Source organism: Terrapene carolina, unplaced genomic scaffold (assembly GCF_002925995.2).
Source record: "Terrapene carolina triunguis isolate 2854851 unplaced genomic scaffold, T_m_triunguis-2.0 Scaffold231, whole genome shotgun sequence".
Lineage (NCBI taxonomy): Eukaryota > Metazoa > Chordata > Testudines > Emydidae > Terrapene > Terrapene triunguis.
This window is the reverse complement of record NW_020664582.1, coordinates 10785311-10799546: the sequence shown is the minus strand read 5'-3', so window position 1 is coordinate 10799546 and position 14236 is coordinate 10785311. Positions and strand designations below refer to the sequence as shown.

General features: G+C 48.5%; 1 protein-coding gene across 3 annotated transcripts in view; it reads left to right on the top strand.

Moving 5' to 3' along the window:
- Positions 1-14236, top strand: part of SGSM2 (small G protein signaling modulator 2) — a 134814-nt gene that overhangs the window by 115240 nt on the left and 5338 nt on the right. For all 3 annotated transcript variants that reach the window (XM_026656482.1, XM_026656481.1, XM_026656480.1), the window contains 6 exons: positions 2219-2401; positions 3991-4404; positions 5508-5632; positions 6646-6728; positions 7260-7369; positions 12252-12348. In XM_026656482.1, the coding sequence (XP_026512267.1) occupies positions 2219-2401; positions 3991-4404; positions 5508-5632; positions 6646-6728; positions 7260-7369; positions 12252-12348 (1012 nt within the window). The remainder of the gene's footprint in view (positions 1-2218; positions 2402-3990; positions 4405-5507; positions 5633-6645; positions 6729-7259; positions 7370-12251; positions 12349-14236) is intronic.

Genomic DNA, 14236 nt, shown 5'->3' with positions numbered 1-14236 from the left:
GTGCTCGGCGTAGGTCTCAGTGGGAGGAAAGGGCAGGCAGAGGGATTGGGTGTGTACGTGGTAGTGTGAGCGTGTGGCTGACCGCGGCGCTCCGGAGACTGACCTCACGCGCCCGTGGCTGGACCTCTCCGCCAGGCTGCCGTTCTTGATAAATTAGAGCTTTAGCAATAGCGATGTTGGCAACGCGCTGCAGCGCCTGTGACATGAGATGCACGTGTCTCTCGACTGCCAGTCCGGCTCCTCTCCTGTTAGACACCAATTACTAGAGATGGAGCCCAGATAACTCCAACTCTCTCTAATTTGCCAGGCTGCAATCAAAAGGGGAGACAAGAAAGTACCAATCTTCTTGTTTTCCCTTTCCTCCAGAGGGAGGGGAAACCGATGAGTACGGGTAATATTCAGTAAGTAGAAAAACAAGACCAATCTGCATTTATTGGGAGGGGACTGTTTGCCTAGTGCTTAAATCAGGAGTCCTGGGGTCAGGACACCTGGGTTCTAGTCCCAGCTTCAGAGGATATATTTGTCTGGGGGTTACCGCCAGGGATCGGTAATCAGGACAACGGCATTATATTCCCATTTTAATAGCTGTGCCTCAGTTTCCCTATGTGTAAAATAGGACTACTACTAAATTCACCAGGGGGTTGCAAGGCGTAAATCAGTGTTTGCTAGGTGCTTTGGGATCCTTAGATAACGTGTGCCATTGAAGTGCTAGACTGAAAACTCCTTGGGGCAGAGACCGTCTTTGTCCAGCGCCTAGCACAGTAGGACCCAGATCCGTGACCGGGGGTCCTGGGCACAAATAATTATTAATCATAATAATGGTGCATCGGTTTGGGGAGTCAGCCCCTGAACAAAAAGGCCTGCGTTGGATGGAAGGGAGTATTAGGCAAGTGAGCAATCCAAGCGGTCAGAATTTCAGCTCTCCAGGTCCTCCACTGAAACCATCCCAGATGATTTATCACCTTTGCTTTCTGTACTATCACGCCGTCATCGCTGAGCAGCCAGGCTGGGGACACTGCCTCCCACGGCTCTCCTCCCGCCTCCCACTAAGGGTCGTACTTTCTGATTTACAACTCCACAGCCACCTCGCCTGACCGATATCCCCCAGCGCCCAGGGAGAAGGCTACAGTAGCAACCAGCTGGCAAAGCCCAGAGCCTGAAGCCAGCTCGCTAGTATGGCTCTTGACCAGCAACAGAGCAGCAAAGTTATTGTGTCTCTCCTAGTAGCCAGAGAGCGTTTTTGGTGTCTGACTTTCCTTTCGACAGAGGAAACCAGCAGTAGCAAAACTGTATATTCCAATAACAAGACCCAGGGCGGGTGCTCACTGCAGGGGCCTAGTTTACAAAGATGGAAGTGGGGGTGGGGGCAGAAATACAGTATGGGGGCCATAGGATTTGAATAGAGCAGGCCATTGGTCCATCAAGTCACACCTCACCTCTAGATGAGATTTCAGGAGGTAGGCAGCACCCTTCTCATTTATCTGAGGCCAGTCATGAAGTGCTGTACATGACACTGTTAAAAAAAAATCCTTCCTGCCCTTTGTGGTGGCAGCTTACACCCTGAAGCATGAGATTTGATTGCTCCTATTTAACAAGCCTGATGTTACTGGCTGGCTGCAGCTGCGATTTCTGCACCTTCACTGTTTCCTTTTAGTTGGTTCTAGCTTGACCTGCCCTTAAATTTCACTACAGTCCTTTGCCTCTCATTCTGTCCATGCGCCTGATTCCACTTTGCCCGTCTGTCTAGCTATTTGTGGCTCCCTCTTGCTGACCTCTTCCCAAAAGCAAATGCATTTATCCTCACAACACCCTGTGAGGGGGGCAGGGCTGGTAACCCCACTGGCCAGATGGAGAACTGAGGCACAGGGGTACTAAGTGACTTGCCCAAGGTCTCTCAGGGAAAATGTCCCAAATCCCAGCTCAGTGATCACAAGACCATCTTCTCTCACACACACACCCACACACACACACCCTGAATTTAGTCTCCCCCCCCATTCTTATGTTGCTGGAGATGGGCCCCATCCTGGAGTTGAGATCTAGACCCCAAACCCAGTTTCCCTGGAGCTCAACGGGATTTCAGATCCTGTCTGGCCACCTCACTAGCTTTAATCTCTCCTGACGTGCAAGCCATGCCGTCTGGGCCTTTGACTGTCTCGGATGCCCTCCTGCCAGGAGAGTCTAGCATTTCAGCTGTATCTGTCTGTGTCTTTGTTTGAAGGTGGATGAAGATATTGCTCTCAAGTATCAGAAGGTCATGGCCGAGTGGAAAGCCTGCGAGGTCATCGTGAAGCAGCGGGAGAAAGAGTCGCACTCTGCCATCTTTGCTAAGTTTTCATCAGGCAGCAGCATTGACAGCCACGTTCAGCGATTGATCCACAGGGATTCCACCATCAGCAACGACGTACGTGGTCTTGTCTAGCTCTCTGCTCTCCTGTGCACTCATCCTCAAGGAATGTTGCAGTACAACGGGCGATGCTGGAAACCTAGCGCACGCAGGCACAGCTTGCGGGGGAACAACAGTAGCAGAGGCACCCTTGGGAAACTGCTCTCTGCATAATTTAGGCAGTCCAGGGAGCTGCTCTCAATTAGAGCCTGCCCAGCAGCTCTGCATCCTGGAATCTCTGTCGAGTTCTGGGCTATGGCCCCTGGGCCGTACCATGCCAGGGCTTGCAATGGGGCACGTGTAGGGTAGTCTGTGGTTGTTCCTAAGCCTGCATTGGGGGTATTCTCCCCCAGCTGCCTAAGGAGCTTTTATGGCCTCTGTGTACCACAGCAGTAGAAAATCCCTCTCCGTTAAGAGCCTCTGGGGAATGGATTGGCTCAAGGGATTGATAATGGCTCTGAAGATATTTTTGTCTTTGGGTCCCAAGTTCAAATCCAGCCAAGAGCAATAGTGATCGGCAGTTACTATTCCAGCAACCATGGGGTGGGTCTCAGTTTCATCGCTAGTAGGCAGGTGCTCAGATCAGCGATGGCCCCAGTGTGTGGCTCCACCCTCATCACTCTAAGCCTAGATGCTGAGCACAGAATAGGTATGTCACAAGGGCTATTCAGTCTGCCTAAGGTTAGGCGTTAGCCACACCGGTAGGCTGTGCGTTGGAGTAGGGGACTGGCGCTGCCGTGGTTGCATCTCCAGGGTTGCTAATCTGTCACCTTTGAAAAGAACTTAAATTCATGCACATGGATGTGTTTTAAAAAAAAAAAATCTTAGTCATCAAAGCTGTAGGGAAAAAATGAAAGTCAGGTGGACAGTAAGACTGTATTGTCCAGAACAAACCCACATTGCTAGAAGGGATAGACAATGACCTAACAGCTCTTCCGTCTCTAGCCATCTGTGACTATAAAAGCCCCGTCACACACACATTCAAGATTAGTCTAAGCTATGCACTTCTCTTCCGAACAATAAGAAGTCAGCTCACGTCACTGAGAACAGAACTTGTCCCCAAAATCTGTAGCAAGTTTAAAAAAAAAAAAAAAAAAGTGATGAAGTTTGATTGCCCAACACAAGGAAGCGAACATGAGGTTGAAGGCCAGGATCTCCAGGTTCACGAGTGATTGCTCAACTTGGGTGCCTCCATTTTTGGGTGCCCAACTAGAGACGTTTTATAAAGGGGCTTGATTTTTCGGCAGGTGGGTGCTGAGAGTCAGGCCCCTTTAAACGTGACTCGGGTTAGGTGCCCAAAAACAGACATTCAACATCAAATCATTTTTGAAAATTTAGGACACGGTGTGCAGATATAAGTTCCTAAGTGGATATTACTTTTAGAGTCCCTTCTCTGGCCACATCCAGCCTCTAAGTTCATTGTAAAATCTGGGTAGATCCACTCTGTTCAGCTATAATTTAAACACGCACGGATGCTGCATGTGATAATATACAGATGCTCTACTGACTCAGTGATCTTATCTATTGAAATAACCTAGCCCCACACACGAGTTTGGGACTCATTTGGTCTTGCCTTTTTTCCCCCCTCCTGCAATCATCATCATCAGGTCTTCATATCTGTAGATGAAATGGACTCAACCGAGCGAGATTTAAAAGGTCCGGTTGACCCCTCTTTGACTGTGGTGAACGTCGACACTCCGGTCGCCGTGGCTGCAGCAGAACAGCACTCAGTAGAATTTGATTCTCCCGACTCCGGGCTGCCTTCTTCTCGGAATTACTCGGTCGCTTCGGGCATCCTGTCCAGCATCGACGACGGGCAGAGTGTCTGCTTTGAGGACGGGGCGGAGGAAGAAGTTAGCGCGGACTTAGAAAGACCAGATCTGGACCTGGCCCAGGCTCAGAAAGCCAAGGCGGTCCCCTCAGAGCCTCAGGATTCTGTAACGGAGGAACAACTGTGCTCCCAGTTGGATTATTTAACGTCTGGAGAGGACATTGGTTCTGTTTGTGGAGCTGCCTATACAGTAGGTCACCATTTATCCTATTACGCATGGACCTATGTCTGTAGAGCACTCTGCCTTCTCTTCCTCCCCATGGTCCTGCATGTATTTCAGCCTTTCTGTCAAGCAGGATAGGCCAAAACCAGCACCTAAACTCTCTGAATGTCAGGGAGCAGGAGGGGAACCCCTGCATCCAAATCCATCCGAGCTGTTTTACTGCTGGGTTGGATCCAAATCCAGAAGCAGCCTTTCTTCTGGGTCCAATTCAGAGGTGGCCAAAATCTCAAAGGAACAACTCATGAGAGTCTAGCGCCGTCTGATCCAAATCCTAACCCATGAAACTGCTCCCTAGCCCTAATCTGGACCCAACACCACCTGTTCGGATATTAGCGTTGCTAGAGGCAGATTTAAGCTTTCTTGCTTCGGGCCTGTTGCTGCTAAAAGCCTGCCATCGCCCATTAATAATCCCCTGCAACGCTGGGATGTGCTTGGATGGCTGAACAGGGAGAGCAGATGCACTGTCCCTGGGACTTTCAACAGCAGTGAAGTGGGTAGCTGCTCTATTAATGCCTCCCAGGTAGCTGTATGTATTTAAGATGCAGTGTGGGATTCTAGGCTTTCCGGGTTCAGTGGAATCAAATCACATCTGGGGTCAAATCCTCTGTTGTGCCAAAATCTACTCAGTTCAACAGCAATGAGGGAAGTCAGTTGTGGCGCCCTCTCTGGGCCAACCTGCACCAGCCCCTGGTTCCCACGGTGTTTCAAGAATCCTAGGGGTTGCTCTAAACTGGGCCAGCTTGCCTCCAAGGGCCTATACGCAGCTGGAAATTGCCAGAGCGCAATGTACTCAGGCCACGGCCCCCCCAGGATTCCCCCTGTGCTGTTGCGGTGAGTGCAGGAGCCAGGTAAGCGAGCTCCGGTGCTGCTTGGAGCGCCCTCTTGGTAATGATAATACCTAGCACGGATAGAGCACTTTTCATCTGCCAATCTCAAAGCGCTTTCCCGTGGGGTTTAGGGGGACGAGGCTGAATCCAGCCGTCTTCCTGCTTCTTAACTCAAGTTAATCTCTAGAAGCATCTTTTGTTTAACAGCAAATGTGACTCACTGGGTGTTTTTAAACCTCCTAGATAGAATTACTGGACACTGTTGCCTTAAATCTGCATAGAATCGACAAAGATGTCCAGAGGTGCGACCGGAATTATTGGTATTTTACTGCTGCTAACCTGGAGAAACTCAGAAACATCATGTGCAGGTAACACAGCTTGCAAAGCAAACGCGTCTCCTCACTGTACTGCAGCTAACTTGGGTTAATATTAGCTAGTGCGTGCCTCTCCCATCCCTCCAGAGTGCAGTGAAGTATGGCCAAAAGCTTCTAGAGAAAGATGATGAGGTAGGATGGATAGTTTAGTTAAGTCCCAGCTTCAAACTCTCTGTATCACCTTGGACAAGTTTTGTAATCTACTTTGTTCCCCACCTGTAAAATGGGGATAATGCTTCCCTACCTCCCAGGGGGTGTAGCAAAGATCAAATTAATTAAGGAAACTGAGGTGCTCAGATGCTAGAGTGATGTTTAAGTGGGTGGGAAGGATACATTTCCAGATCAAACCCCCTCCAGTACCCCAGACTCCTGAGAACGGTCATTACCATCCCTTTAACAATGTTGCTGCTAGCGGAGTATCCTGCTCTGCCATTATAAGTGAGTCCAAAAACTAAAGCTTACTTCTCATCGGAAAAGTTTGGATGCTCCGACATTCGAGGCTGTGCGTTGGTTGGGGTTTTCCATAAGCCTCCGGATTACAGTTTCCGCATCTAAATTATGTGGTATGAGCTACCTTCTGCCCCAGTCAAGTGGTATTAGAAGTTCATACAGTGTTTTAAATCTACTTAGTTTCCTAGGGCATGATTCCGAAAGCTGGAATCTGGGGCTGGATTCCCACTGGCTGTAATATGACTAATATGCAGCTGTTCCCTCACGGAGAATTCCCAGAGCACCTCCCCATAGGGGGTTTTTGGAGCAGTAGAAAGTTCTCTCCCTCACACAGAATGCTGTAGGCTGGTGCCAAAAAGCTGTAGGAAAGGATCTCATTCTCTATTAAATTGTAGAGGTTTTTAAGGGTGATTTCTGTAAGCACAATTGGCTTCCTCCTTGGGGAATTCACCCACTGAAGCTACACTTAACGTCTTAACGTTCACTAAAAACAATCCAGCAGAGGGGATTTAGAGACTACGTTTGCTAGTGTCTCTTCTGTTTCTTTCTTCATGCAGTTATGTTTGGGAGCACCTGGAGGTCGGATACGTCCAGGGCATGTGTGACCTACTGGCTCCTCTCATGGTTATACTGGATAATGGTAGGCGGGCCGAGTTTTCCTTTTGTAATGCTTTGCCTTGGAACACACGGAGTCAAAAAAGTACCACGTTTGGGAGGAAGCTGTGTGCATTATGTAACGGCAACTCCCCCAACCGGAAGCCTGCAGCGTTCCAGTCATCTTCCTGTTGCGAAGTGACTCACAATGGCCTCTTGGGGATTCCCTATGTATTCTCCTCAGACTAAAGTTGACTTGTAAACAGAGGTAACAGTATTGTTGTAGCTGCTGGCGCTGCAAACTCAACATGGGATCTGCAAGTCTAGCTGGGTTCCTTCTGCCTCTCAAGTCACCCCCAGTAAGAGAGGCTCTGCAATCAGAACAGACATTCCAGTGGCCCGCCCCATGTTTTCACCCAGCACTGGTCATGGGGGAAAACAACAGATTTGGAAGGAGAAAGCTGCCCCCCCTCCCCCTCTCGCACCCCCACCTTACCCTGCAGCATATTGCCTTGTCCAGTACAAACGTGGGTCCCAGGTTTTGCAGCACTCTAATCCATCCACCTTCTATCCACAGATCAACTGGCGTACAGCTGCTTCAGCCACCTAATGAAGAGAATGAGCCAGAATTTCCCCAACGGAGGTGCTATGGACACACATTTTGCCAACATGCGATCGTTAATTCAGGCGAGTCCTCATTGGAGAGGAGCTGGGGTTAGGGCAGGGGAAGCATGTTTGTATCGGCCTTTGTGTCCCACTAGCTTAACGCTGCCCTGCTCTTGGGCAAGCTCTTCCTGCTGATGCAATGAGGTGGTGACCAGGGGCGGCACCAAGCATGTGCCTGGGGCGGCAAGCTGTGGGGGGCGGCGTGCCAGTTGCTGTGGGGGCGGCAGTCAGGGAGCCTTCGGCAGCGTGCCTGAGGGAGGTCCACCGGTCCCACGGATTCGGCGGCGGGTACACCAAAGCCGTGGGACCTCCCACAGGCATGCCACCGAATCCGCGTTACCAGCGGACCTCCCGCAGGCGCGCCGCCGAAAGCCGCCTGACTGCCGTGCTTGGGGCGGCAAAATACATAGAGCCGTCCCTGGTGGTGACCGCTCCATTGGGAGGTTAACCATCTCAGTTCCCGGGTGTCTGTGATCCCAAACGTCCCTTGCTACCTGCCTAGGGCAGAGTCCCGTACACAGCTCTTGGCAGGAGCGCTGAGGCTCTCTGGTACAGCACAGCTCTGCCCACAAAGCGCATGGACCAATCCTGCACACCAGCTACAAAGAGTAATGATGACATAGGGGTCTACGGGCTGATTCAATGGGAGAAGGCTCAGGCCCCCCTAGAGCAATTGAGAAGGAAAGAACACTGAATTGTCTTGGCTCTCCTTTGAGCTCGCCTGCAGGGCTTGGACTGAAAGGCTGTTCTGGCTATAACCTTTGGGTGATTTATTTCGCCCCAACATTCCACTGCAAGGCAAGGAAGGTGGGGCGGGGGTGGGGGAAAAGCAGTCAGGAGCAGTGATGGTTTATATTGGGGTAGGCAACCTATGGCACGCGTGCCGAAGGCAGCACACGAGCTGATTTTCAGTGGCACTCACACTGCCCGGGTCCTGGCCACCGGTCCGGTGGGGGTTTCATTTTAATTTAATTTTAAATGAAGCTTTTTAAACATTTTAAAAACCTTATTTACTTTACATACAACAATAGTTTAGTTCTATATTATAGACTTATAGAAAGAGACCTTCTAAAAATGTTAAAATTATTACTGGCACGCGAAACCTTAAATTAGAGTGAATAAATGAAGACTCGGCACACCACGTCTGAAAGGTTGCCGACCCCTGGTTTATATAATCCTGTTTGGGCCACTGCTTCATTGTGTGTATCTTGAGCAAAGTACGTGTGAGAGAGAGAGGGACAGACATGCACATAATTTTTTAGCTGGGTTCATAGAATCATAGAATATCAGGGTTGGAAGGGACCTCAGGAGGTCATCTAGTCCAATCCCCTGCTCTCAAAGCAGGACCAATCCCCAACTAAATCATCCCAGCCAGGGCTTTGTCAAGCGTGACCTTAAAAACCTCTAAGGAAGGAGATTCCATCACCTCCCTAGGTAACCCATTCCAGTGCTTGGGTTATTTGTAAGAAGATCACAACTCTTTGGGGAAAACCAAACAAACCCCCCCCCACACCCCTGCTGCATCTGATCTCAGTTTTGCAGGGTAAATAGGTTACAAATAATAAGAACAAAACATTATGGTTTTATCATTTTAAAATTAACAAAGGAAAGATTTGGCATGCAAGGAGGCTGACGGGTACTGAGCTTAACCAGTTAAGATCTAAACACTTCCAATGCTACAAATATGTCTACACACAGATATTTAGATATGACATTTGATCTTTATAAAATTAGTTTTAACAATATGGGAAGCTTGTGTCTGTTAAAATCATTGGAGACAAAAAACCTCACTGAGTATCTTAAAGGATAAAATTTTAATCAACCAGTTTAATTGCAGATTCTCAGAAGAGTCATTGTGTACTTAGAGATTAAGTGCTGTAATTTTGGGGAAGATGTGCTGTATTCATACGTGTGTCAGCGCTTGAATCCTTGCTTTAAATATGAAAACTCAGCTCAACCTTAATGCAGACTTTGAGATTAAAATAAAAATAATTAGGTTATTCACATAATGTGAAAACATTAACAAGAAGCTATTTTACTTAATACACGTTTATTTATATCCAAATTGGAGGCCCCAATCCTTTAAAGACTTGTGCATGTAGCACTTATTACCATAAACTGTAAGTAAGCAATATGCTGATAACACTCTTAGGCCTGGTCTACACTACGGGATTAATTCGGATTTAGCAGCGTTAATCCGAATTAACCCTTCACCCGTCCACACTACAGAGCCAGTTAATTCGAATTAAAGGGCCCTTTAAATCGATTTCTGTACTCCACCTCGACGAACGGAGTAGAGCCTAAATCGATTTTGTTAATTCGAATTAGGGTTAGTGTGGCCGCACACCACCGAATTACTGTGTTTAAATTAATGGGGTAGTGTGGCCGCACACCACCGAATTAATGTGGTTAAAAACCGAATTAAGGTGCTTAGTGTGGCCGCGCACAATCGAATTTATACAACCTGTTTCCCAAATTCGAATTATCTAAATTCGGATTAATCCTGTAGTGTAGACATACCCTAAGATAGGGGCTTCTTAATCAGAGGAAGTTATTTTATGGCACCCCTAGATGTCTCTGTTTATCATTCATCCGGTGGTACTTGGTGGGTAAACTAGCTGAGTGGTTCTCAAGCAGGGGTACACGTACCCCTGAGGGTACACAGAGATCTTCCAGGGGGTCCATCAACTCATCTGATACTTGCCTAGTTTTATAAAAGGCACTGCCAAAGTCATAGACGATGAGTTGTTTATATACTAGACACTGAAATGTAAGTACAATATTTATATTCCAATCGATTTATTTTATAATTAAGTGGTAAAAATGAGAGTCAGCCATTTTTCAGCAATACTGTGCTGTAACCCTTTTGTATTTTTATGCCTGATTTTGTAAGCAAGTCGTTTTTAAGTGGGGTGAAACTTGGGGGTATGCGAGACAAATCAGACTCCTGCAAGGGGTCCAGTCGTCTGGAAAGGTTGAGAGCCACTGCTAATCCAAACAAATGGTTACATTTGGCTTATCGTGCTGAATGAGCAAATGCATTAGAACAGATCCTGGGCAGTGGAGTTTGCTGAAATTGTATTTCCGTGTCTGGCTGTCCAATACTGTGGCTCTGTGGCAGATTTTAAAGGGCAATAAAAATATCAGAACGGATTAAATAAGGAAGAGGGCTAGGAGGGCCAACACATTCAACAATTTCGCTGCTGAACAGCAACTTACTTCAGAACCTTGGGCGGACGTCCGTGAAAGAGGCGCTCACTCACTAGCCCATCAATTGGCCTCTGGGAGAAATCATCTTAACTTTGATTCGCTTCCACATTTTATGTTTGAGACATTCACCTGACCTCTGGTGAGAGGTCTTCGCATTTTACGGCTCTTCCATTCTGCAGCGAGTTAGACTATGAATTGTAAGTAGAGATTACTCCATATAACAAAATGGAGCCGATTATAAAATCTAGTCCTGCACTCCTTAAATGGGTAATTCTGTGGAAATCAGTGAGACCACTCCTGTGAGTCAGGCTTGCAGGACTGGACGCATCATTAGCTTCTTTGAACTTTTCGACCACAATGCAGGCTGGTAGATGTCTGTTATTTGTATTGTTGGGCCCCACCATTTTAGGCGCTGCACAAATGTATAACAAACAAATGGTCTCTGGTCCAAAGAGCTTCCATGGCAAGTGACTGACACGTCTTGATTTGTGCCGTTTGGGTTTGTTGTTTTTATAAATGTCGGCGCACACGAGCCAGCCCTTAAAATAGCTGGGATGACCTGCTGCCGACCTTCAAGCAGTAGCTCCCAATCTTTTTTCCCCTCCCATGACCCCCACGTTTAGAACTGCAACCAGTTTTGGGACCCCTCTGGGGCATCATGGCTCCCAAACCGGTGCTTTACCGCGCTGCAATGACTAACCATTGCTTTGACCTACCGGAGCAAGGGCAGGTGGTGAAATATGGTCTGCCAAGAACTCAGGCCACGGGGGGAGAGATTTTCAAAAGGTGCAGATGGGACCTTAGGATGCTGCTGCTACAGACAGGTAACAGCCCTATCCCTTGGGGACCTTAAAGAGCTCTACAAATATCAACCTGCCTGCTACCCCCCGGCGAGGAAAGTAAGGGTAATCCTCATCGTACAGATGAAGAGATTGAGGCACAGAGAACTTAAATGACATATTCAAGGACACGCAGTGGCAAAGTAGGCAATAAAAGCCTGCAGTCCTGACTTCTGCCCTGCTGTATCAGTCCCATCCTGTCTCTCCCCCCTCACCCACGTGAGACGTTTAGGGGCTAGAGTGATCAGACACCCCACATTCAGCAATATTAATCCGGCTATGCCAGCTGGATGCTTTGTCCCCTGGTTTTTGAAGTGCCGTCCGAACAGCTGTACGCAACTGCCACCCCCCTGCCCGTGTGCTGGTGGGAACTCAGCTAAGCATCTGCAGCTGGGGTATGTGGCCATTGCTGTCCGCTTCAGTGAAACTCAGCCACTTTCTGAGGATCTGGCCCCAGAGGTTTATACAAACTTCCTACCCCGTTTTTCTGTACCCTTGTGAGCAAAGATTTTGTTCCTCTTCCAGCACAACCGCTCCAAACCAAGGGGCTGGATGCTCTAGCCCACTATGGCCACCCTGAGCTGTATTCTGGTTGGAGGTGACCAGTGGAGAATTCCCCTGCTGTAGGGGAAGTCTCAGCTGTCATAAAGCTGGTGGAGGTAACCCCCTCCCACCTCTGGTGTAGGGTCACGACAGGGAGGGAGACAGAGAGGTAGTGGTGTTAGAGCAGCTAAGGAGCTACTCGAACCACCCGGTCAGGCTGGGTGGGGCACAGAGAATCAGCTCGAAGCGTTTGGTACTGGTGCTGTCGGAGGCAGGATACTGAAGTTTAAAGGTTTTGTTTTGTTTTCCAGATTCTAGACTGTGAGCTCTTTGAATTGATGCACCAAAACGGAGACTACACCCACTTTTACTTCTGCTATCGTTGGTTCCTGCTTGATTTTAAAAGAGGTAATAACACTCAGAGCCTGACTTCAGTGGCGTGTAATGCAGCGAGCAGCTGTGGGGGTTGGTTTTAGGGGTAGGAATGGTCAATAGAGGCCGCCATGGTCATGCCAAGGACCCTACCTATAATTCTCAATTTGCCTTCTAACAAATCAACCCAGCATTAGCTCTGAAGATAGTACAAGGCACCTAGCACAACCCAGTCTTGGTTGGGCCCTGTAGGTGCTACCATATTACACATAATCCTCTATCCCAGGGGTGGTCAACCTGAGCCTGGGAAGGAGCCAGAATTTACCATTGTACATTGCCAAAGAGCTACAGTAATACGTCAGCAGGCTCCCATCAGCTCCCCCACCCCACTCCCCGCACCTCCCACCCACTGGCAGCCCCACCAATCAGCGCCTCCTGCTCCCTTCCCGCACCTCACGATCAGCTGTTTCGTGGTGTGCAGGAGGCTCTGGGGGGTGGGGGGAGTGAGGGCATAGCAGGTTCAGGGGAGGGGGCGGGAAGGGATGGAGTGGGGGTAGGGCGTGTGGCAGAGCCAGGGGTTGAGCAGTGAGCACCCCCCTCATTGGAAAGTTGGCGCCTTGTAGCTCCAGCCCCGGAGTCGGTGCCTATACAAGGAGCCGCATATTAATTTCTGAAGAGCTGCATGTGGCTCCGGAGCCACAGGTTGGCCACCCCTGCTCTATCCCAAACACCAAGATGTCCTCTCCCACCATTAAATAGAAGTGTATCATAACCAGTTGCTACAACCCAAGAGACGCTGCTTGCTGTAGAACAAGTCAATAGTTCACTTAAACACACGCCAGCTTTCCCCAGATCAGATGCTTAAAGAAATGTTAACACTCAGCTATGAAAAGTACAGATGTTCACATGCTTTAAGTGCGGGTCTTGCAGAGAAGAGATGGAAGAGGAGAAAAAACGAGAGCCTGTGGATTCTCTCTCTCGCTGGAGCAGCTCTCAGATGGTGGGTGGGGAAGAGGATTCTGAAGGGACCCCCAAGTCCTCCTCCAAAGACGACCACAGCCAAACGCACACTGTAGACCAGTGATACTCAGACTGAGGCTCGTGAGCTGCAAGTGGCTCTTTACCCCACATGAGATTAAAACACTGTGTGATTTCATTAAATTATTAACCAATCAGGATGCTTTTACTATCTGATTAACCAATTGTAGTTGATAAAAATAATAATACTTGGCCCGTCATTTTGCTGTGAGCATAATATATATAAAAACAAAGTAGTTCCCCATCATACTGTTTCAATGTGAATATATAGCACTCTAGTAAATGAAACAATGAAGTCACATGACTTTTGGGTCATGTTGATGGCTAATTTGGCTCCTGAACCACTGAGGTCTGAGTCTTACTGCTGCAGAGCCTACGCAGTCACTGGGCCCAGGTGTTCTGAGAGTTTCGAACTGTTCGAGCCAGACTCTGCTCGCGGGCACGTCGGTGGAAATCTGAAGTAACCCCACTGCTCTCTATGGACTTGCTCCAGTTTCCACCAGCACCCGATAGCCCTTAATGGTCTGTTTCTGCGTCCGATTCATGCCTCACTGCCTGTACCCCCAACAACATTGACAAGAAGCAGCTACTCTCAGCCCAGCAAAATACAGAAACTGCCATGAGACTTTGAGGGCTTGTTCTTTGCTGTAACAATTCGTGTGCACCCTTTTTAAAGCCACAACCTCAGCAGAGCAGACAGTGCTTTCAAACCCTCAAGGAAGCGAGGTTGTGTCTTGTTAATAAATAGTGAAGATTTAGGATTAGAAGCCCCAGTCAAAATTGGGGCCCTACATATTGTCCATAAACAAAGTAAGAGCTGATACCTGGCGCAACGAACTTAGGGCTAGATTTTTAAAAGCACCTAGTGGGATTTTCAAAAACATCT